Source organism: Perca flavescens, chromosome 3, assembly GCF_004354835.1.
Source record: "Perca flavescens isolate YP-PL-M2 chromosome 3, PFLA_1.0, whole genome shotgun sequence".
Lineage (NCBI taxonomy): Eukaryota > Metazoa > Chordata > Actinopteri > Perciformes > Percidae > Perca > Perca flavescens.
The window spans coordinates 12827234-12850248 of NC_041333.1; the positions used below are offsets into that span (position 1 = coordinate 12827234).

Below are 23015 nucleotides of genomic sequence, written 5' to 3' on the forward strand. Positions count from 1 at the left end.
TCAGGCCATGGCAGCCTCTTCTTCCCTGGAGCCCTCTGGCACTAACATCGCAGCCCATTGAGACACTGCTGCTGGCACACTCCTCCCATCCCCCATCGCAAGCACTTTGTCTCCATAGCGATGTTTTGAACGAAATTTAGGGCAGGAACGGAGCTGTAAAATTTGCTGAACTCTAAAGAAAGTGCTGTTCTTAGTGTACGTAGGCGAACACTAAGTGGTATTGATAAATGTCAGTCAAAAGTGTACACAAAGAATGGACTTTGAAGCATTCAAAATAATAATGGATTTAAATTTTCAGTCAAAAAATGTCATGCTGTGTTGGAGCTGACCAGATTAGCCCTTCTGAAAAAGTAATTGAAAATTGAGTCTCTGCTTTTTCTCTTTCGCAGTCAGCGGTTTGGACACTTTTATTGGCCTGTATGGGGAAACACTCGAGATCCCGTGCAACAATGGAGCCATGAAAGCAGAGGACATCCTGATCACTAAATGGAAATATGTAAGTCACAGCGGAGGTCAATAGATTCAAAATGGTGAAGTCTGTCTGACACCCACTTATCATGTCTGAACCACGCCCAGTCTGAGTGCATATGCAGCGCGTTAGGCAGTGCACCTGTCTCTCCACATGACACTGCATGAACAGAGGGGCCGGGAACCCAAAAAACGGTGTGCTTTTTATTTGAACTGGAAGCCAATGCCATATGTGACAGACATGTAACAAATGCACCCTGCTCTGCTCCCCAGGACAAAGGAGAGGGACTTTCTGGGGACCTTCTGGTCAAGCGGAAAGACCAGAATGTCTTAATCACCGCCACTGATGAGTACAAGGACCGTGTGAGCATGGCTGCAAACTCCAGTCTGCTTCTTACTGAAGCCAGGCTGACTGACCAGCGCACTTTCACCTGCATGGTGGTGGCTGGCGCAGACATCACAGAATACCCAGTTAACGTTGTGATCTACAGTGAGTACAAGCTGACGTGTGTCTTTTTGTGTTAAAGTGCTATAATGAGTGACACGCAGCACACAAATCACCCACATTAATTAACACTTTTCTTTAATGTATTGCAGAGGCGCCGGCAGGCCTGGAGATTTCTGAAAACGTGCAGGAACTAGAGATTGGCAAACTTACTAAGGTAGGTTTTTAATGATAAACATTGCTTATACCTACATTATATTAAGCGTTAAACCATCAAGGGAAAATTGCTCACTTGAGCTAAGGTATCTTGTGGCTTGGAAGAGACCATGTTACTACAGTAATGAGTTCTTTGAAGTAATTCTCATGAATTAGTAAAGAGCAGAATCCCCCCCACCCCCTACTGCAATTAAAATACCCAAAGGATATGAAGGGGCTTTAGAAATGCTTTGGGCATTTCATGGTCTATTGCGTATAAACTACTAAGTCCTCAAATGCAGGAAAGGCGTTAAAAAAGCTAATCTGCTCAGATGTTTGGTCACTTAAAAAGATGCCGATTTATAGGAAAATCATGAAATGGAGAGGGTTTTTTTGGCAATTATTTTTGTCTTTAAGTGGAGGTCTTTGCCGTTTTTCTCAAGTTTTTATTTTTATTTTTGTTCCACAGCTTGGAAAATGTGTTGCAAAAGACGCCAATCCAGCTGCAAATATCACATGGCTGAAGAACAACACACCGCTGGTGGCGGATGGGAAAGGTGTGTATTCTTTGTTCTGTTGGATGATTATAAATGCCAACAAAACAGCTCTTTGGAGTGGTTCTGACATTTGTTATATTACATACACAGACGTATTTATTCTCTCTGACTGGGCCAGTTGCTGTAAACGATCCTTCAGTGTTGAATTGGGCTTCACTCGCGAACAGTGTGATTGCAGTGTTTTGGTCATTACACCATTTTTCAGACAGCGTTGTTTGTTTTCTGTATAGGGATTTCCATCAAAGCCTCAGTGCTGGTGGACCCTGACACTGGCCTTTCATCCACTAGTTCAATACTGGAGTACTCGGCCAAGAAGGAAGACACGGACGCTGAGTTCACCTGCAGCACTCAGCACACTGTGGGCGCCGAGCTGGTGTCCTCTCCAGTCACCCTGACTATCACCTGTGAGTCACCCAACCTCCCTAACAACCTTCACTGGACCCACTTGCTAAACTGCACAAGCTGCTGTCTACACATGAGCTGTTGTCAGTCACTTCTGCACAAAAAAAAAGCTGGTTGATGATGTTTTTTTTCCAGTTTCATAATCACCACAGACCATAAAAAGTTAATACGCTGTCCTATATTTTCCTCTACAAAGGATGCATTTTTAACTTGTTAGCAGGATTTCAAAAAGAGTTTTTGTTACAGATCAGGATCCAGCTGTGAATCCACACATTTTCCACAAAAGGACTTCTTAAAGGATTAGTTAGACATTTTGAGAAAAACACTTATTGACTTTCTTGCCGAGAGTTAGATGAGAAGATCGGTACCACTCTCATGTCAGCACAGTAAATATGAAGCTATAGCTAGCACCTGGTTAGCTTAGCTTAGCATGAAGAGGGGAAACAGGGAAACCACTAGCCTGGCTAAAAATAGGTAAAGATATTATTTGTTGTACATATTAAACAAATGAAATATACCATGTTAGTGTTAAGATGCTTCTAGTCTTTATCCTGAGCTAAGCTGAGCGTCTCCTGCAGCATATTCACATTTAATGGACAGATATGGTAGCCATCCTTTCATCTAACTCTCTGCAAGCGAATAAGCATAGGCCTATTCAAGCATACTTTTTTACTTTGGTATGTTCATATACATTATGAAAACAACCAAATGTATCCCATGATTGTCTATCACCTTAGGTTTTTTGGTAGATATCCAAATCCAGGTCTTAATATTTTCTATTCTTAAAAAGAAAAATTGAGACCGTTGTGCAGACTTAAACCAAGTGGGTTCGGTCTAAATGCATCACAGTTTTGCTGAAACATACCTTTCATATTATGAAAGGTTAAAAAAAAACACTGCAGCAGAAGGTTTCTCCACTCGTAGCAAATCACTCACAACCATTTTATACCACGTTGATCTGTTTAAGAATTTCCTTGGTCGTATCTGTGTTTTCTTTCCCCGTTGGCTGTAATGTGATTTTGTTATATATTTTTTTGCAATCTGCAAATCTGTCAAGTTTTTTCAACACCACACACAGTGTTTCGCTGGGCTTTTCAGGAATACATCAGCCATGGCTCCTGACCCACAAGCTCTCAACAAAGACCAAGAAAATCTCTTTCAAAAACCTCAGCTGTAGCCATTGGATACAGACCGCTGCCTGTGTTATTTTTTCCAAACTGTATTAACGTTTTTTATGTCATTCTTTTGCTTCTAGTTCAAGAAAGACACTGTTGTGCACATCCATGTAGTTGCTCGTGCAGGACAAAAAATAATAATATTCAAAGAAAGTGAGTGAAGTCCGCACAATGGAAACAAACTTTAATTGTGCAAATAAGGCACACACGAGAGGAATTCACTCACTTTCTTTGAATATTCTTTGGCTTCTAGCCAGTAAAAGAAAAACAGTACCACCACCTTTAATGGTGAAAAATGAGGTGTGGATTCTGTAGCTCTATAGTGGGACTTATACCGAACACAGAATTAAATATCTAAATTTCCTGCTTAGTGTGGCGTTTAAAGTAAAATTTATCAGTGCCGGAATACTTTCTTACAAGAAATGTAAAGAGTTTGTCTTACATGGAGCAGAAACATTGAGCTTTGAAAGGATTGTTTGGTCTAGTGCCTCTAGAATATGATTGCAATTCACCGCTCTCCTCAGCTTCAAGTTGGTCACAACCAATACTGAGGCATAAAGTTACAGCTCTCGTAGCGTGCTGACAAAATCAGTCTCTGTAGTTGGGGGTGCATGCTCCACTTAATACACCCTCCACCCTTACATACATCCCCTCTCTGACTTTCAATCTCTTACTTTCTGCACAGACTCCACAGAGAACATCGTCCTTAAGGTCATTGCTCAGGAACCTCTGATAGAAGGAGACAATGTGACTCTGAAGTGTGTGGCAGATGGTAACCCAGCTCCTACCGCCTTTAACTTCCACCTTAAGGTACACATGCTCATCAATATCCCATCGAGACGCTCAGAGATGTCTTCTATTCATTCTTATTTCATGCATTGTGTTGTTTTTCTTCAATAAGGCATCGTAAACTAATCACCGACCATTGTTTGATTGTTTGTCTTTAAAAGGAAGAGTTGGTGAAAGTGGAAAACGCAGATACTTACACCATCACGAATGTCTCACGTGACACCACTGGTGAATACAAATGCTCTCTTGTTGATAACCCAACAATTGAAGATTCTGAGGACATCACAGTCAACTGTAAGAGACCAAAACATATTTCTTGAAAAGTAGAAATTACTGCAAGTTTGCCACACATCAGCATCATTGCCAGCATAATTTTCTTTTTCTGCCTATAATCTTGTTTGTTACTATGAAAGCGAAAAGTGTTTGCGAGACAAAAGAAAGCCCTAATGTCTCTCTTTGCCAGCCTACCTGTCTTACTTTGCTTTGTGGAGAAAAGTGTTGTGTCAACCGCAACTGCCTCTAATATGGTGCATCTGCAGGGCAGTGAGCCAAGTGCGGGGTTGTGTGGTTAACAACAGGAATGTTACGACCCTTGTCAGGCCTCTGAACCATCTTTTCACCATTCTCTCCTTTCTTGTTAGACCTAGACATCAATTTAAGCCCCTCTGGAAATATCGTTAAGAGTGCCGGTGAGTCCATGGATCTAACTCTCCAGATTTATTCCTCCGGAGTCTACAAGGTGTCCTGGACAAAGGTAAAAGCAAAAAACAAAAAACAAAGCCTGAATCAGTGAACAAACATTTGTGCTTATTATTGACCGTGCTGGTATACTTTTCATTTAATTCAGGACAATGTTAAACTGGACAAAGAGCCCAAGTTTACCAAGCTGACTTACGCTCACTCTGGCGTCTATGAATGTGAGGTGACGAATGGGGCCCTCAGCCTAAAAGCTTCCTTTGAGCTGGCTGTCCAAGGTAAGGGCTTAAAGGAAACTCAGGGATGTTTTTGGGAAACGCCATTATTCACTTGTTGGTGAGCGTTGGATGAGAGGATTTATACCACTCTCATGTCTGTATAGTAAATATGAAGCTACAGCCAGCAACAGCTTGATTATTTTAGCCTAAATACTGGAAACACGAGAAAACATCTAGCCTGGCTCTGGGCTCAGGTTACAAAACCAGCCTAAAAAATTACGCCTAAAGCTTACAAATGAGCATGTTGTATCTTGTTTTATTCATACAGAAAATCCAAAGTGTAAAAATGACTTGTGGTTTTAATAGGAGGGTTGCAACCAGCAGAGAAGATCCAGTAAATTACTCACAACCCCAATTTGTCGCTTTTACACTTTATGTACAGATTAATCGAGATTTAACATGTTAGTCAGTGAGCTGCAGAGGTGCTAGTAGGCACATTTTGTTACCTTTGAAAAGAGCTGTTTCCCTGTTTCCAGTCTTTATGCTAAGCTAAGCTATCCTGCTGCTGGCTGTAGCTTCATAATTGCCACACAGACATTGTATAGTATTGATGTTCTCATCTAACTCTCAGCAAGAAAGCGAATAAGAGTATTTCCCAAAATGTCAAACTTTTCCTTCCAGTAAAGACTCCCCTCAGTCATTCTGTGTGCGCATGAATGAAATGCAACCATTCACGCCACAATGCACTCATTCAGATGTATCTGAAGAGTTACGTCCCGTTGCAGGTACTCCAGTTATCAAGCAGCTGTCCAAACGGCGCAGTGAAGACGGCAAACATAAAATCCTGATTTGTGAGGTTGAAGGTTCTCCAAAGCCAGCTGTTTCCTGGAGCATCAACGGCACCTCGGTATGCACACACACACTCTCTTACCGCATGAGCCTCCATCACAATCACACACAATTCTTCTTTTCTGATAAACACAATTTCTGAAGGTCATATCTATCGGGGTTTTTTTTTTTTATAGAAACGACTGCACATACATTTATTCATCGTGATTGCAAGAAGATTAAATTTTTTTCATGTACACTCAGCTCCTTCTGTGCCAACACAGAAAATTATTCACATTCCTCTAGGCTTGAAGTCAGCTTACTGTCACAAAGACACTTACTGGAAAAACATTCTATTTAGAGATAGAGATACAAACTCAAATATGTGAAACCATTGCAACTATTAATTACTATTCAACCATAGTGGCATGAAGCCGAAGGTAAAAACAAACTGTAGGCATGGGATATTTTGACCAGTTTTAGGATCAGGGGTCCGTTTCAGGAAGGAGGTTTAACAAACTCTGAGTGTAACCCTGATGTCTCAGTTGATTTACCCTGAGATGGGAAACTCATGCGAGTATGTTCATGCGCGTGCACCACCACAATAAAAAGGCAGCATGAATGGAGCCATGATTCTACGATTCACCATGGTAACAACCACAAACAAATGGGTCGGCGGAAATACTCATGCGCACAAACAGCGAGTTTGAACATGCATTTCGTTAAAAAAGCAAGACAGCGGCTGCTGCTGCAAGAGAGAGAGAATTGGTGTGGGAGAAAATTGCTGCTCGAGTCAATGCGTAAGCATTAACAGTGTATTCATTTCATATTTGATCACAGTTAACTTATAATATTAGCCTACTGGTGAAAACTGGAATTGTATTATACCTATAATTTCATTTAGGTGCAATCCTGCGGGCGAAAAAGTAAGCTACTACTATATCCAATTCTGAGGCTGCAGCACCATGATCATTAACAGAACTATAATGTATAATCATTCATTTCTTTTTCATGGCTCTCACTGGTTTGTGTCCAGGGAACACTACAAAAACGTTTAAAAAACGTTTCAGAGTGAGTCCCACTTTTCTGACGGCTCTGCATACAGTGGCTTTACTATTACAGTAGTAGGCTATGATCCGCTTTACCAGTGTTATAAAGAAAACTGCCGTTTGCAAAAAACGTCATGTGACAAAGAATCTGCTTGGATGTTAAAACCTGTCCACAGTGGCTGATGTTAGTGATATGAGGACGGATAAGGTATCTACATATCTGATGGACTGTGATAAAAAAATACCTCTCAAATCGGTTATGTGGAAATGAAAATACATCTAGTCGGGACTCAATATCATCTCCTGACGTAAACTCTCTGTGAAGTAATACAGCTTTTTCATCGACAAAAGGACATGACATGTTTGAGAAAAAAAATACGTTTTATAATCTGCCTAACATAAACCAATACGTTTTTTTATTCATGCAGATAACAAACTGCATTAAGCTGCCGGTTAGCATGTTGTGAGTAAAAGTGAGCCAACAAAACAAATAACCTAATTACTTCTTGTGGCCTGCGTATTCACAATAGGGATGTTAACCGATGACCGTTTGACCGGTTGTTGACCGTTTCAACGTTAACCGGTCAAAATTATTGTTAGTCGGTAAAAAAAAAAAAAAAGTGATCTCTAAATTAGGCAATTATAGATATTGGAATAAACGCTACTACAGTTAGCCATTAAGGCTGGGATACCCGACCCGAGCCCGACGGTAGGCCTACCCGGCGGACCGGGCCGGGTTCGGACGGATATTTAGAAATGATGGACGGGTTCGGGCCGGGCTTGGGCGGTCACATCAGCGCGGTAGCCTAAGGCATTGGACATTTTAAATTTTAAACAGCTTATTATGTAATGGGCCTGTTTCACTTGATGCAAATGTTCGTTTTTGTGATTAAAATAAATTTAAAATATTAACCTAACAGAAACAAGTGCATATCAGGCAGACTGCATGCCGCAGCGCATTGAGCGCTCAGAGCGCAACGATGGAAAATGTTAAGAAGAAGTTGGCCTCAGGAGATTTTAAAACCACCGAAAATGAAGGAAAGTTTACTGTGTGGAAGTATTTCCACATAGTTGTCTAGGCATATGTTAATTTTATTTCAATTATATGATTGGACCTCTTGTGTGCGCCTGTGTTAACGTGCGCTTGTTGCCCCCTGTGCACGCTCACTGTGCTGATGCGCTCATCTGTTGACATTTCTGAGTGCCTTCCTTACAGTTGCTTAATACAAGCTTTCCACACAAACGCACGTAGTCTACATGTGTCATTAGTATGAGAAAAAATTTGATTTTAACGGTGTCGGGCTGGGTCGGGCTCGGACAGAATTCTCTTGATGCCTGTCGGGCTCGGGCCGGGCTCGGTCACGGCTCCGTCGGACGCGGGCCGGGCTCGGACAGAAAAATTCGGCCCGATCCCACCCCTATTAGCCATCTCATTCCAATATTTTTTTCTGTGAAGTGAAATAATCCCTCACGCAAAAATTTTCATAATCGCCTGTTTTACGCATTCTGAAGGTGCCTGTTTTATCCGTTGGTTGTATCCTGTTGCAGTCTATTAGGCAATATTCCGCATAAGATGGGCTTATATTTGGAAACACATTACATCTGCATTTCAGTGGTAACAGATAAGGTGATGATGATCATCATCTTTCGTTATTATTGTTAGCACTACACTCTAAACAAGCGCCGTCTCTTCGGAGCTGTCATTTTCTCATTTCGCGGCAATGTTTCTAATGAGCTTCTAACGCTAGACAAACGACTTTATTTTAAACGCGATCACTTGGCTTGTACCCAAACTATTTCGAAACTAAGGAGCCATTTGTCCTCTGATTACATACAAGCTCCTCTGCGCCGCATTTGCGGGACTTGTTTCGCGCTGTAGGGGATTTAAAAAACGTGACGTGAGTGGAAGGGCGGTGCCGGGGCAGTGTGTGTGTGTGTGTGTGTGTGTGTGTGTGTGTGTGTGTGTGTGTGTGTGTGTGTGTGTGTGTGTGTGTGTGTGTGTGTGTGTGAGAGAGAGATGCGACAAGAGTTGAGAAATTGCAGGCGCGGCTCGAAATGGCTGTTATTTCAAATAGCGTAGCATATTTTAAACTAAACAGTTAACCGGTTTCAACCGGTTAATGAGGCTCGGTGACCGGTCAAGAACATTTTTAGTTTTCGCCATCCCTAATTCCCAACGAGTACAAATAGCAATGCAGATTAAGAATAGGCGATTTCCTAGGCAGATATTGACTTGGGACTATATTGGGGCGAAGCACTGCTACTTGGCCGCAGAGATATCACGCAGCACAAGTGACCAGACATCACAGTTATTCTTCAGGTCCTCCTCCGGGCCACCTACAATCACACTTGGAATAACGTTTCCAAGAGACCCATCATTCAGAATGTTTTCAATTTTTCCGTCAGTCATTCAGTCATTCTCTGACTGATAAATCAGTACTGGTTGTCATAGAAATCCATGTTCTGACATTGGTCTTGCTATGTAAGATGGCAACCGGTTTGTCCTGCAGTACAGTAACCTAGGGAATGGCATCTAAATGTTGTCATCAGAGTAGCCAAGACAAACTGTAGATGATTCCTATGTGCAGCAGGTGATACTTGGCTTCATCCGGATCTCCAGAGGGATACACTTTGTGATTACATTTAGTGCTATTTAGGCATCTGGTTCATCAAACAACTTACCGTTTCCTTCACTGAACAGCTGGACACTATAACCAGTTTCTTAAGCAGTGAAGACAAACCACAGAGATGCTCATAGGGCTGTTTGAATATAATAGTATTGTTTTCCTTAAAGGTCCTATGACATGGTGCTCTTTGGATGCTTTTATATAGGCCTTAGTGGTCCCCTAATATTGTATCTGAAGTCTCTTTCCCGAAATTCAGCCTTGGTGCAGAATTACAGCCAGAGAGAGGGGGGGAAAGGTGGAGGGTGGGGGTGTGGCCTTGACCAACTGCCACTTTGCTCGTTTGAAAGAAATGATGTCTCTCTCTCATGGGTGGGCCAAATTCTCTGGGCAGGCAAAGCAGAGAAAGGGGAGGTAACCTTGCTCCTTATGACCTCATAAGCAGCAAGATTCCAGATCGGCCCATCTGAGCTTTCATTTTCTCAAAGGCAAAGCAGGATACCCAGGGCTCGGTTTACACCTATCGCCATTTCTAGCCACTGGGGGACCATAGGCAGGCTGGGGGAACTCATGTTAATGTTAAAAAACCTGTGACATTTTCATGCCATGGGACCTTTAAAGCAACACTAGAGAACTTTTCCTGCTTCGGTCCCCCTACAAGTTGGAAGCGTTCAAACTACAGATCCGCTACCCGATCTGGCAAACTTGCACAATGTAATGTAATGGACAATTCCGCTTCCAATCTGTAGGGGGACCGAAGCAGGAAAAATTATCTAGTGTTGCTTTAAAGCTATAGTACGTAGTTTCTGCCGCCCCCAGTGATGAAAACAAAATACAAGCCTGGACTCTTCAGAAGAGGTAATTATCTTCACTCAAGTTTCTGGGCGGGAAAGTCATCGGACGCCACAATCTTCTGAACACAGCCATACTGAGAAATACAGAGAGTGTTCTTTGGAGTTGACAGTCTTAATTAGCTTTGTAGCAACTCATTTGACAATGGCCTGAATGTGATGGACGTTCATTAATGTCAAAAACTCTAAAGCTTTAAAATAACCTCAGCAGAGATGTGAAGATGTGACCAGAGTTTAGAAGTGAGGCGCGCCAAGAGTCATTTCTTGTACCTGTGTCACATGGGTTTCACCACCACCACGCCCCAAAGTCACTAAAGTAAATATTGGACCCATAATTCATAAGCCACATATCTCCTGACTGACTTTTCAGATGGTAAAATCAGACCTGTTTCTGTCTCAGATCTGGCAACGCAGATAAGCTAACGTCAACGTAACATTCCGCCTTAACAAAACTGATTCTCATAATGCTAAATATGTATTTTTGCTGTGTAAATATCTAATGTTAGCAAAAGAAAATATAAAAAAAAAAATGATACAAATATAACTTTTCATCCATCCACACAACTTTCACTTCACTTTCAAACAAGGCCACGCCCATTTAGGAGACAGGAAGTGTGTACCGTTTCATACTTGATTATCTTTAGTTATAGAGAATCTTCAGTGCGAGCAGTCTCAGTCTCACTGAAACTCTCATTCCACAGAAAACACAGAGTCTGTTTACGCCTCCTCCCCTTGTGAGGAAGCTAAAGATCCAAGGTTTGCCAGTGTCTTGGTCCTCCTGACAGTTCATGCTTTGCTTTTGTCACTGACTGAATACTCCCTCTTATGTGCACAGCCGTTTGCACTGTTAGTATTTTCCCCAGCTACCACTGTCTAGTCCAAGCATTTCTGGGCGGTTGTGCTCAGTGTTTCGAAAGAGTAAATTTCTTCATTTTCTCTGAGGCTCAAACACAGTATTTTGGACCAGAACTGTCACGAAGACAATTCTTTTGCCATTGTTTCTGTGGCGCACCTGTGTGCACACTGATAGCAGGACCACTCAGTGAAGCAGTTTGAATTAAATGTGAACCTGACGGTGTGTGTGTATAGGATGGTTGCAATTGTTTACAGCCCTTTCAGTCAGTGTCTTAACCTCAAAACCTGGACCTGTATGTCAAAATGAATTAACTCCAAAAGGTGCACAGAGCTCTTTCACTCAGGGACAATGGATTTTAGAGACACATTTCTACATATCAGTCAAAGTTTATTTTTCCTCCAATCATCCAATCCTTTAAAGCCTATCAACAGAGATAATAATGCAAGGCTTGAATACAGGCTCAGTAATGGGTATATAAAAATTGCCACAACCTCTTGTGTATGTAGAGAATGTGAAAAGGGGTGTTGGCAGTTTGTCTTTGTGTCTGGGGTTTTCCTCTGAGACTCAAGTGTCTATATCTCTGACCCACACACGTCTTTGTCCCAGATAGGCTTAGTCACATATCAATCTAACGTTGCCCCCTAGTGGTACAAAATATACACTTCTTACATGCTATGGCAGGTTTAGAAACAGTGTAAAGTCCAGTGGTGGAAAGCGACTAAGTACATTTACTCAAGTACTGTATTTCAGTACAAATTTGAGGTACTTGTACTTTACTTGAGTCTTTTCTTTTCATACCACTTTCTACTTCTACTCCACTACATTTCAGAGGGAAATATTGTACTTTTTACTCCACTACATTACAGTAATCAGACAGTTTTAGTTACTAGTTACTTAACAAAATAAGATTGTTGCCCAAAAAACACATGTTGTTAATAAAATGTGAAATAATATAATAAATTAAACTACCCAGCAATATATAGGCCTACAAGTCCAGCTGAAAATGATTAGACCATTAAACACTTAGTTGATTGACACAACTGTTTGAATCGTATCCAGTTTCTAAAATGTGAGGATTTTCCTGCATTGAACACTTTTACTTTGAATAATTTAAGTACATTTTTCCTGTTGCCTTTTACTTGTAACAGAGTATTTTTACAGTGTGTATTAGTACTTTTACTAAAGTAAAGGATCGGAAGACTTCTCCCTCCACTGGTGAAGTCAGATATGTGAATACTAACATTTGTGTTTTTGTTTTTCTCTTATCGCTCAGCATGATGAGAGTCCCTTCCTCAACGGGAAGATAATACACAAGATCACAGTTATGCCTGCTGCAAATCTGACTGTCTCTTGTACGGCGTCCAATGAGTTTGGCACGGATAGCAAAACTATGAATGTGTCATCTCGTAAGTACAAAGTGGTAGAATAGTCCTCTCGTCTCTCTCCGCTTTGTGTTTTTCCTCAAGACTAACTCAGTAATCTGCCTTTGTAGATGTTTTCCTATTCTGCTCACTAACTCTTTGTGTCTGCATGTTGACTTTACATAATTGTTGAAATGAAACCACAATAATTTTGCAGGTATGTCCTTGAGGGTGACATAATTTAGGGTTTGTTTGTTTCAGTGGATAACAAATCACATAATTTTGGGCTGGCATAAACCGGTCTGATATACCGTATACTTTCTGTGATCAACCAGTCAGTTTAGTTTTATCCAAAATTGTACTCCATACTAGAGAAAGATAAGCAGTAAAATGTGAGAAGAAAAAACCTGCTGTATAAATACATGATGCATAAATTAGCAGCATTTATTTATGCTTCTTCTGAGGTATTTACAGATTTATCTTTGGTTACATTGGTGGTTGTTTGCCTTTTGATCACTGAGTGAAGATCTAACTTCTAACTATCACCTCACCACTTTAAAAATGCAATCTAAGCATGCACTTAGCACTATGTATACACTGTTGTCCAACAGTGTGCAGTGTTAATATCATTCTTTGTTCTCTCTTGCTAACTCATTCCTGCGTGTTTGAGACAGCATTTCACCTCTCTTTTCCCCCTTCACTCAGTGGTGTGTATGTTGGGATGCTGGATTTAATCTGTTCCCTCTTTCGAACTACTTGCATGCCAAAGTAGAATAGAAGTAGTAGTAGTAGTAGTAGTAGTAGATGAATAGTAGTGGTCATTTTTCTGGACATCAACCTTGTTTTCTTTTTGGTTGGAAGTTAATTTTATTTTATATCTGATTTCAGTAATTGAGGAGGTGAGAATGGATAAACAAGGTAAGTTGTAGTGGTCTTCTTGCTTGTAAGAATCGGTGGGTGGGGGGGGGGGGTAAGTAAAGACTACTGGTGAATCAAATGGTGCTCACTGAAAGAACAGGCTCTTTATTAAATATTTACCTTTTAACATCACATTGGACTCGACCACTGGAAAATCAATCTTTGGATAGTGTGTTTCCATTAATAAACACAGAGTTGAAGGAATAAGAGGAGTGGAGCTACCAGCATCCTGACAAAATGTCAACATTGTCCATAATCCCATTGGCTGATGAAAATGAGTCACTAACTAAGAATATCTGTCATTAACATTTAACTCAATGAGTCATAACCATGTACAGAGCGGATGTGTCCATTCATCAACGCATTTAATGCCCAGAATGACTGTTTTCTTCCCTGTATTAGTATGCAGTCAGGCTGGAGTTTCATACTAACATATGTGTCTCCCAGGTCTCTCATGTCTCTGTTTTATCTTACAGACCAATCGGATGAAAATGACCAAACCAAGTTGGTGGTTGGAGTTGTAGTCGGTCTCCTCGTCGCCACTATTGTTATAGGCCTGGCATACTGGGTCTACATGAAGAAGTCCAAGTAAGAAGTCAACATTGACCTTTATACAAAGCATAATCCTGTTGTATTATAATGGTTCTAATATTTTTTAGAGGTGCATTAGTATTTAATTCAGGTACATGGTTAAACTATTATGTTACAAGTGTTATTTTGTACATTTTGGACAGAGCCAGGCTAGATGTTTTTTCCCCTGTTTCCAGTCTTTATGCTAAGCTAAGCTAACTGCCTGCTGGCTCCAGCTTCATATTTGACAGCCATATATTAGAGTGGTCTTGATCTTCTCATCTGACTTTAGGGTATTTCTTTAATTGAATTAACTAAAAGATCAATTGACCACAGTGAATCTGGGGCTTTAGAGGCCACTTGGAGCCTCGGGCATTGGGGCAGTTGCTCGTTTTGCCCACTTGGTGATCAACCTTGCAACTTTTCCGAATTAAGAGATTTAGCTCTTGATTGATCATGAACACGTAACTTGCTAATGAAGTCCATATTGGCAGCTTGGGGATATATGCAGCTTCCATTAAGTGCAAGGGACAGTGTATATTAGATATTAATCTGCACATGTGTCAACACACCATTATACCATATACAGTTGTTTTTTTTAATACAAATGACTGTAGAGGAAAGGAATGTCAACCTGTTGGGTAACCATGTTTTATTCCAAACAGGCAAGGAAGCTGGAAGACTGGTGAAAAGGAGAACGGGTCTTCTGAGGAGGAGAAAAAACTGGAGGAGAAAGTGGAGGAGAACAGCCAAAAAGCTGAGGTGTAAAGAAACGGCAACCATCCTTTGGGAATGTGAAAGGTAGAACACATTACCATCATATGCCTAAATAAAGATAAATCAAGTCAGTCTCTTTTTAAATAACATTGTTTTCATTCTTTTCTTTCCAGTGAGAACGTGGAACTTTTGCACATTTCCCTTCACTTCTGTCTTTGGGGGAAAGAAAATATGAGTGTACATTGGGATGAATACGGTTTGGATTTGGTTTCAGGGAGAATTTGACTAAAAAGCATATCCAAACATGCCCCTCACCCCTCCAACCCTCACCCCTCCATTGCTAAAAAAAAAAAGAAAAGAATGGATACTGTATGTGATATACATAACTTGTCTGCACTACTGATACACGTGTAAACTTCTTTATCTACTATTAGGATTCATGTTTGGAATTTGGGAAACTGAGAAAATGCAGATCTTTTTGGTTTTGTTAGTTGATGCCAGTATAATTACTACTAGACCAGTTGCCTTTGCTGTAAGGATGTGTAGGCCTGCATTAGTCTGACTCTTTGGCCCTTGGAGACATGGGGGACATCACCGCCATCGCTTCTTAGCTTCTTAGCTTCACGTCATCACAGTCAAACAACCTCTGCCTACAACATCAGTGTACAAAATCTGTTTATTTGTGCATTCATTATAGTTTGTTATAGAATTTGTTGTTGAAATAGATGAAATTCCTGAAAGGGCTATGGGTATATTGTTATACTCGGCATAAGTTATAGATGGTAATATGATTTACATGTTGCATTGCAGGAAGTAGGCCATGTGCCACAGAGTTCTTTGCAAAGTAACCAGGAGAGAAAACAACAGAAACTCAGTTCATTTTGCCAGTTTCTTTTTTCAAATGCACTGTACATTCGACGTAACCACTGCATAACACAAGCAGGTAGATTATTGAGAGGATGTATAGCATAACTCAACTCATATCACTGCCTTTAATTTGGCTGTACAGATTGTTTTACATAAAGCCATTGTTTGTTTTCATGCAAGAAGAAGTCCTTGAGCCTGTAGTAGTGAAATTACTTTTAAGTTTCAAGGCTGTAAGTGAATTCTCAATTTGTGCTGCATCAGTGTTAAGGTATGATTGTTTATTGTGTAGCTATATGGCATAACTTCATAATGGAGCACACAGAGAGGATAATGTGTTTGTCTCAAAGTAGCCGTCATGATATGTTTGCCCTTTTTTTTGAAAATCTATCTGTAATGGCTTCAGTTTGTGACGTGCACTAGGGTTCATGTTTTCGTGTCAGATTTGTGTAGAATACGATGGAATACGCGCAGCTGTGCATGTCACAAATTTGGTCCTTTTAAGAGCATATACTAAATTAAATTTCTTTTTTTTCAAAACCAGGATGTGATTGTGAAGTATGTGAATTTAGTTTTCTCTTTGCTATTTATATTGTACAAGATTAAATGTCCTGGTAGGCAAATTTAATAATAGTCACATAATTCATAACTTGGATTGAAACCGTAACAAAACGTAAATTGCTTGCAGACTTTACAAAAAATGTAATGAAGTTGTGATTCATCAGTAGGTTAATCAGCGTCTGGTTGAATAATAGATTCAGCATGCGATCATCTCAGACTTCCAAGCTGCTGTTTGTTGCCTACCTTGTGTAAAACCATCAAATTGGAAGAATGACCAAAGAAAGTGAACATGCCATGCAAGTTTTGTAAATACCTGATGTTTGTTTTTTGTACTTTTGTTTAAAATAAAGTGTACATTTGGAAAAGTTACGTCCACTGGATATTAATTATGTTGGTACAGTTTTCACATCTTTGGAAATAAAGAGCAACACGGTTCCAAAATGTTTTACAAAAAAAAACTTCTGTGAAGATGGCGCAAAATGTATTCTGCAGGATTAGATTATCCTGTTGATTATACTCCCCTATTTATTATATATAATATACAATATATATATGTATATATATATATGTATATATATATATATATATATATATATATATATATATATATATATATATATATATATATATATTGTATATTAGAATCAGAACTTGGAATTTGAAGAAAATGTTTCTGCATTAGAGGTACAAAACTAAAAGACTTTAGAATGGGATTTCCTATATCGTGATCTTAGAATTATAAGGTTCTATCTCCGTTTAGGGTAGTTCTGAGATATTGAGCATCAAAGTTTTTACATCCCAGCTGGCAAAACTGTTATGTAGTATGATCTACTATTAATTACTAACAAACAAAATATTTGTTTTACAAAAATAACACCACACAGGAATTAGTAAACACCGAATGGATCAGATTATGTCAAAAACTCAATTTCGACCAAAAGTGGAGATATAATTCTAAACTCACGATATGTTTTGATTCATTTTTGGTTCAAACTATTGTAAATATACCACATTTGTGTTGTGTTTCAACAAGAGGGCGATATACATTAGACTTAAACTATGAAGAATTATGTCAACATTATCATATTACCTCTTGGCCAAGGCAGCAGTCAGCAGAGTTCATTTTTAGTCAACAATATCAGGATAGGATCCATCCAACCATTCTCTATAAGATAAGGATCTTATAGAGAATGGTTCCTTAACAAGAAACCTGCAAGCCTGACCGTCTTAGAAACTATTAGGCTTGATGTCACATTTCAAGGGATGTGTTGTGTCAGAAAAAAATTAAACCGAAATATCTTTGATCCTGTTGCCGGTGTGACCACCAACAAATAGAAAATAAATAGAGGGATGGATAGTATGAGATGAGATTTAAAACCATTGAAACCATTTAACCAGTAGTGGAAAGTATACCTACATTTACTCAAGTACTGTTTGTACATGATCCTGAGGACCCCCATGAAAACGAGATGCTGCATCTCATGGGGTTGATCCTCTAATAAATGTTCATAAATAAATAAATAAGTATAAGCACAATTATTAAGTACACTTTATTTAAAAAATGTTGCTAGCTACTATACCCCTCTGTACTCTACCACTTCATGTTGTACCTTTTACTCCACTACATTCATTTCACAGCTATAGTTACAAGTTACTTATAGCTCTAGTTAAGATTTCATACATAAACTATTTGATCAACATATAAAATATAATGCTTACAAACCGGTGCAACATTAAAATGCTGCTTACATGTTGATGCACAAAAATAATAATCCAATAGACAGACCATCTTGCGATGGGATCACACCAGCCGTGACGCCAAATCGGGCCAGGGCCGTAAAGTGGGGAGGCCTTGGCCACAGATCATAGACTGTAAAAACAATGTAATAGCAGCATTGGACTACCATTTTGAATCCTCGAGTTTGTCAATTTAGACTTTTGGGGCGAGAGGGTGGAGCTTTTGAGGATGAAGTGTGAAGTGTCATCTAGGGTTGCAATGGCACTGCACTAAGCTAAATGTTACAGAGGAAAAGTTTCTGATTTTCAACCGACTGAAGGGAGTCATTCAGATTTTTACCCATTTTTTTTTTCGGGAACTGGCACCATTTATCTGCATGTGGAGCAGTACAAAGAAAATCTGCAAACACAGAGCCATGGCTACATATTGCTAAGCCTCTGTGATGGACAGGTCGGCGTGTAGCGCTAAAGCGTCCGCTGTTTTACCATCTATTTTAAAATAAATAGGGCCATAATATACAAAATGAACATGCTGTATTGAAGAAGACATGAAATGATTGAAATGTTTACTGAGGTAATAAATCAGTTGAGAAGTAGAGTCATTTTCTCATAGACTTCTACAAAAGTTGACTTCTTTTTGCAACCAGTGGAGCCCCTGCTGGAAATTAGAATGCAGGTTTAAGGCACTTCTGCATTGGCTTCACTTTTCAGACGCTGAAGCGCCATCAATTATCTTTTACAGTCTATGCCCCAGACATATAAACACACCTGGCAAAGCTAGTATGTGTGTGCAAGACCACATTTAGACTAACAAGGTGTAAACAATACCACAATATAAGCGTTGCTACCATGTATGTATCGAACATTTATAATAATACATATATAAATATAACAAATATAACAGGGATGATTCTGCATAATGAATGTGTTTACTTTTGATTGACTTTTAAGTTTATGAATATGTATATATATATATATATATATATATATATATATATATATATATATATATATGTACTTCTTCCAGCACTGCCATTAACTTAAAAAACTACGGCAAAACAATATCTTTGTGATCTATTTTGACTCATCAGTACTGGTGTCTCTGCAGGGGCTTCAACATTATGCCACAGTGGACAACATCATGGATACTATTAAATTCACTGACTGAAGTGAAAAAAGGCCTGTGAGGACACTTGTGAAGAGAAAAAGCATATTTGATCTGGTTACTTCTGCATTTTGAGCCATGAAGGCCTTCCAGGACAAAGACACCTGATTTGATTAAAACTACTTCAACTGGAAACATAAATTTACTTTTAAACACAATCTAAAGAAAAAAAGTTATTTGTTCGATAATCACATGAAATGCAAGATCATTTACAGGTCAGTTTGGCCAGCTGGTTTAGTCCCTTGACTGTGGCAGTGATACATCTGCATATAATGCCTTTAACCATCTTCTACTCAGCCACTTTAGTAGCTGATGCACAATCTTCAAATAAAGTGTAAGAAATTTAAATACCATGTACGTCATCACCACACGGTCTGCATAACACTAAACAAAATAAGCTTTTGCTGCCATCCTGTGGTCAAAGGATATACTGTAACGATCAGTGTTGGAATCAAGGAAAAATCTCTGTGATGTGGGAATAGAAACTTTGCTCAAACAGCTGATTGGGTGCATGAGCTACGCAATGGACTTTCCAGTGTCAGTAAGCCCTAACCCTACAGTTAATAATAGTTTTCAACCACTTGGAAAACTAATTCAATAAACCGACCACTGATGAACATCACAGACATATAGGGTTGTTGTTTTGTAAACACTGAGGTTCAGGGATGCATCACCACAGCAACATCTCAACGTGGAACTATGGTATTGTTAACAGGGTTATTATAATACACATTTTGAACACGTGGTTGACATGTTAAGTCACGTTTGGTGGAACAAAATGAATGGGGGAAATTGTATAAGAAACATTCCTAAGTTGGTTCACAGGTAGGTGAGGACCAAGTGGAACATACAGAAACACAGATAACATAAAAATTGATACAACATATGAATTAAAATGAATGGTGCAGTAGCTCAATTCCTGTATACAATCTGGATACTTACATAACAAGTTGAGAGGGTTCACAGTGACACCTTTCTCGCCTGTCTTGTCATAGAAATAGAGAGGAAAGCTTAAATGATTTCACACATTTGGAACATTTGTTGCACACTATTTTAGTCACGGGTTTGTTGATTGCAGAATATTACACACGAGAATCTCGACAGTCTGTATTATGTTCAAATGTGGACCTATATTTTCAGATAATTCATTCACATTTACAACAGTATTGATTTTGAAACACAATAATCAGATAATTATTTTGTGATCATGTCACCACAAAACATAATTAATAATTTCACCCTTGTCCTCTGTGGCCTTCAATAAGTACTGTATGTCTTCTGACAGTCAAACAAAACAGAAAGACTTTGTGCACCAAAGACTTCAGATGGCGCTGGAGGAACATGTAATGGAACAATTTAGCATTTTTTAAAACAAAAATTCATCTTTCTCAATGAAAGTTAAAAGAAGTCTTGGATTTAACATACACCTGAATTAACTTAACAATAAGAACTAAACGAAGGCTTAAATTAAACTTATAAGGTGGCCAAGGTGGCTTAAGAGTAATATTGTCTGTCAGATAAGACACACACACACACACACACACACACACACACATAGCTTAATTCAGTGAAGCCCAACATGCACCAGCAGCCAAGTAACTACTTATTGACATAAGCAACCGACTCAATCGTTTTATGAAATCAGTTTCTGAAACCTTGTTCACATTTACAAAGACTAACATAAATTGTTAACTTAGTCCAGGACTTCCTAATCCAAAAGTAACAAAAAAAAAGTAAAGAGGTAATACTAAGTATTTTTTGTTTGTTTGTCATTTTAAGAACTGTTCTACACTAAGGCCTTCACCTTTACATTACACCGTGTTATACTGAATGTGAATACTGATTCACCTGTCCACTATTGGTAAAATCTTTCATCTTCATTTTAATTACAAAATCATTTTCATCATTTGTTGATTCTCTTACATCTTAATGTGGGTTTTGCAGATGTGTGAAAATGTCATAACCTGCTGTCACTTATATGACCTCCGTGTTCACAAATTCCCAGGATGGCAGGTAGGAAGGATCTGTCCAAAACATGGGTAAACTGTATATGCTTGTATTTCTTTCCTGTAGGCTTTGAACATTAGGTGTGGCCTAACATTATTTTCCGTTGCTTTACGCCAATTAAGGTCTCTGTGGTATGTGCTTTGTAGTTGCATGTGATGCTGTTGTGGTCTGCAAGTAACAATTTGTGGTCAATCACTCACTGATTGTACTAACTCAAAGACTTTCTGCATTGTATACCCTTTAAATATAGTTGGTTTAGCAAGTAAAAGATATAGTTGGCCAAACAGTACCCCTGGCCAGTAATAACACAGAAGTGAGCATAAGGAATATTTTACAGAAGCTGTGCATTTGGCTACATTGTAGTGAAAATACATGGCATGCATGTACGTCTTAAAAAGCTTGTGCTTCACTTTGACTTCACAATTTGATTTGTTTTAATGTTGTTAAATGGCACAAAAAGTTGAGAATTAATAACAATAGAGAAATCATTCTGGGGTAAAGTATTCCTTACAGCTAATGTCTCGACCCAGAAGCATGATTAACTTGATGACTGCTATTGACTATTGTAGGGGAAGAGGCAAAAGTAAACACCATTACATGCAGTTTGCCTGAATTTTAAGCAGGGTGATATTTCTCCAATGCATCCTCTGCATATTCAGGCATAGGTTTTTACAGAAACCAATGGGCTATACGTTGTTAACTAACAAAGCACATGGTTTTCTAAAGTAAACATTATAAAATCAACATATCTTTGCAAAACTACCCAAAAACAATGGAATATATAGAAAATCCTTGTGATTTTGATTAGGATGACATATTGTATTATGCTTTAAAATATGACTTTAGAATAGGACCATTATGCCTTGAAGTTTGTTTTGTGTAATATTACAGTGTAGGTACATATTTAGACAGTATACCTTGAGAGCCCCATCACAGTGTCTGGCTGTCATGTAAGGTGTGCCACAGGGTCAATGGCATCCACGTATGTGTTGTGATCTGTCAGTGGGGCAATTCTGGACTGGACAGTCATTATTTAGGCATGGCAGTGGTTAGCACTGGTGCCTAACAAAAACAAGTCTAGTCTTTGATTGTCTGGGCCTGGGCCCTTTCTGTGTGATGTTCCATGTTCCCCTGTGTCTGTAAGAGTTTCCCATAGTCAACGGGCAGGTAAAGTACATTGCCCATAGGTCTGAGTATTTCTCTGTCTACATGTGGTTGCCTTGTCATATAGAGATACCTAGGTGTATCCAACCTGTTAGCCAAAGAGCGCTGACCCTCAACAGAACACGTTTGTTTAGAGAATAGATGTGTGTATGGATGGACATATTATTTACCTAAATTGCCCATAACTGTTGGAGGCTACCAAGCTAGCTAATCATTTCTTTCTGGCAGGAGAGGAAATTGTGCAGCTGTGAGTAAATGAGAGATAGTGGCCACAAAATCTAATTCTCTAGGACCTACTTCAAGCCAGCAGGCAAGAAACCTTGGTGTCGTCTTCGACTCAGAACTAAGCCTTCGGTCTCATGTCACCCAATCTGCCTTTTATCATCTCAAAATATGGCCTATAGCTAAAGTGTGGCCATTTCTTCCTCTGAGCTACACAGAAACTAATGCATGCTTTAATATCCAGCAGGCCCGACAATTCTCTCGTATCTGGTCTACACAAAAAACAAAGTCATTAGTCAGTTATAATTGATTCAGAACTCTGCTGCCTGAGTGCTGACTAGGACCAGAAGGAGTAAATATATGACACCTATTTTAAAGTCGTTAACACTGGTTGCTTGTCAGTTTTTGTATTGATTCTGAAATTATTTTACTTGTCTTTAATGAAGCACTTCACCGTCTTACACCAAGTTTTTGATGATTAAAAAAAATTTTCCCTATGGGGTAAGCATACAACCAGCAGATGTCATAAGTTGACAATATCACTCAGATCACAGATACCATAGATTGTTATCTGAG

The 23015-nt window shown here is 39.2% G+C and overlaps 1 protein-coding gene across 2 annotated transcripts in view; it reads left to right on the top strand.

Annotated features, from left to right (window-relative positions):
• The window catches only part of LOC114552576 (CD166 antigen homolog), a 40810-nt gene extending 25254 nt beyond the window's left edge, over positions 1–15556 (top strand). Inside the window, exons 2-16 of one of the 2 annotated variants that reach the window (XM_028573484.1) lie at positions 390–496; positions 742–958; positions 1066–1130; positions 1578–1665; positions 1896–2069; positions 3928–4052; positions 4193–4325; positions 4673–4785; positions 4879–5005; positions 5731–5852; positions 12427–12559; positions 13403–13432; positions 13909–14020; positions 14668–14803; positions 14893–15556. In XM_028573484.1, the coding sequence (XP_028429285.1) occupies positions 390–496; positions 742–958; positions 1066–1130; positions 1578–1665; positions 1896–2069; positions 3928–4052; positions 4193–4325; positions 4673–4785; positions 4879–5005; positions 5731–5852; positions 12427–12559; positions 13403–13432; positions 13909–14020; positions 14668–14770 (1649 nt within the window). In that variant the 3' untranslated portion in view covers positions 14771–14803; positions 14893–15556. The remainder of the gene's footprint in view (positions 1–389; positions 497–741; positions 959–1065; positions 1131–1577; positions 1666–1895; positions 2070–3927; positions 4053–4192; positions 4326–4672; positions 4786–4878; positions 5006–5730; positions 5853–12426; positions 12560–13402; positions 13433–13908; positions 14021–14667; positions 14804–14892) is intronic. The other variant, XM_028573485.1, reaches the window with a different exon arrangement.
• Positions 15557–23015: the final 7459 nt, after the last annotated feature.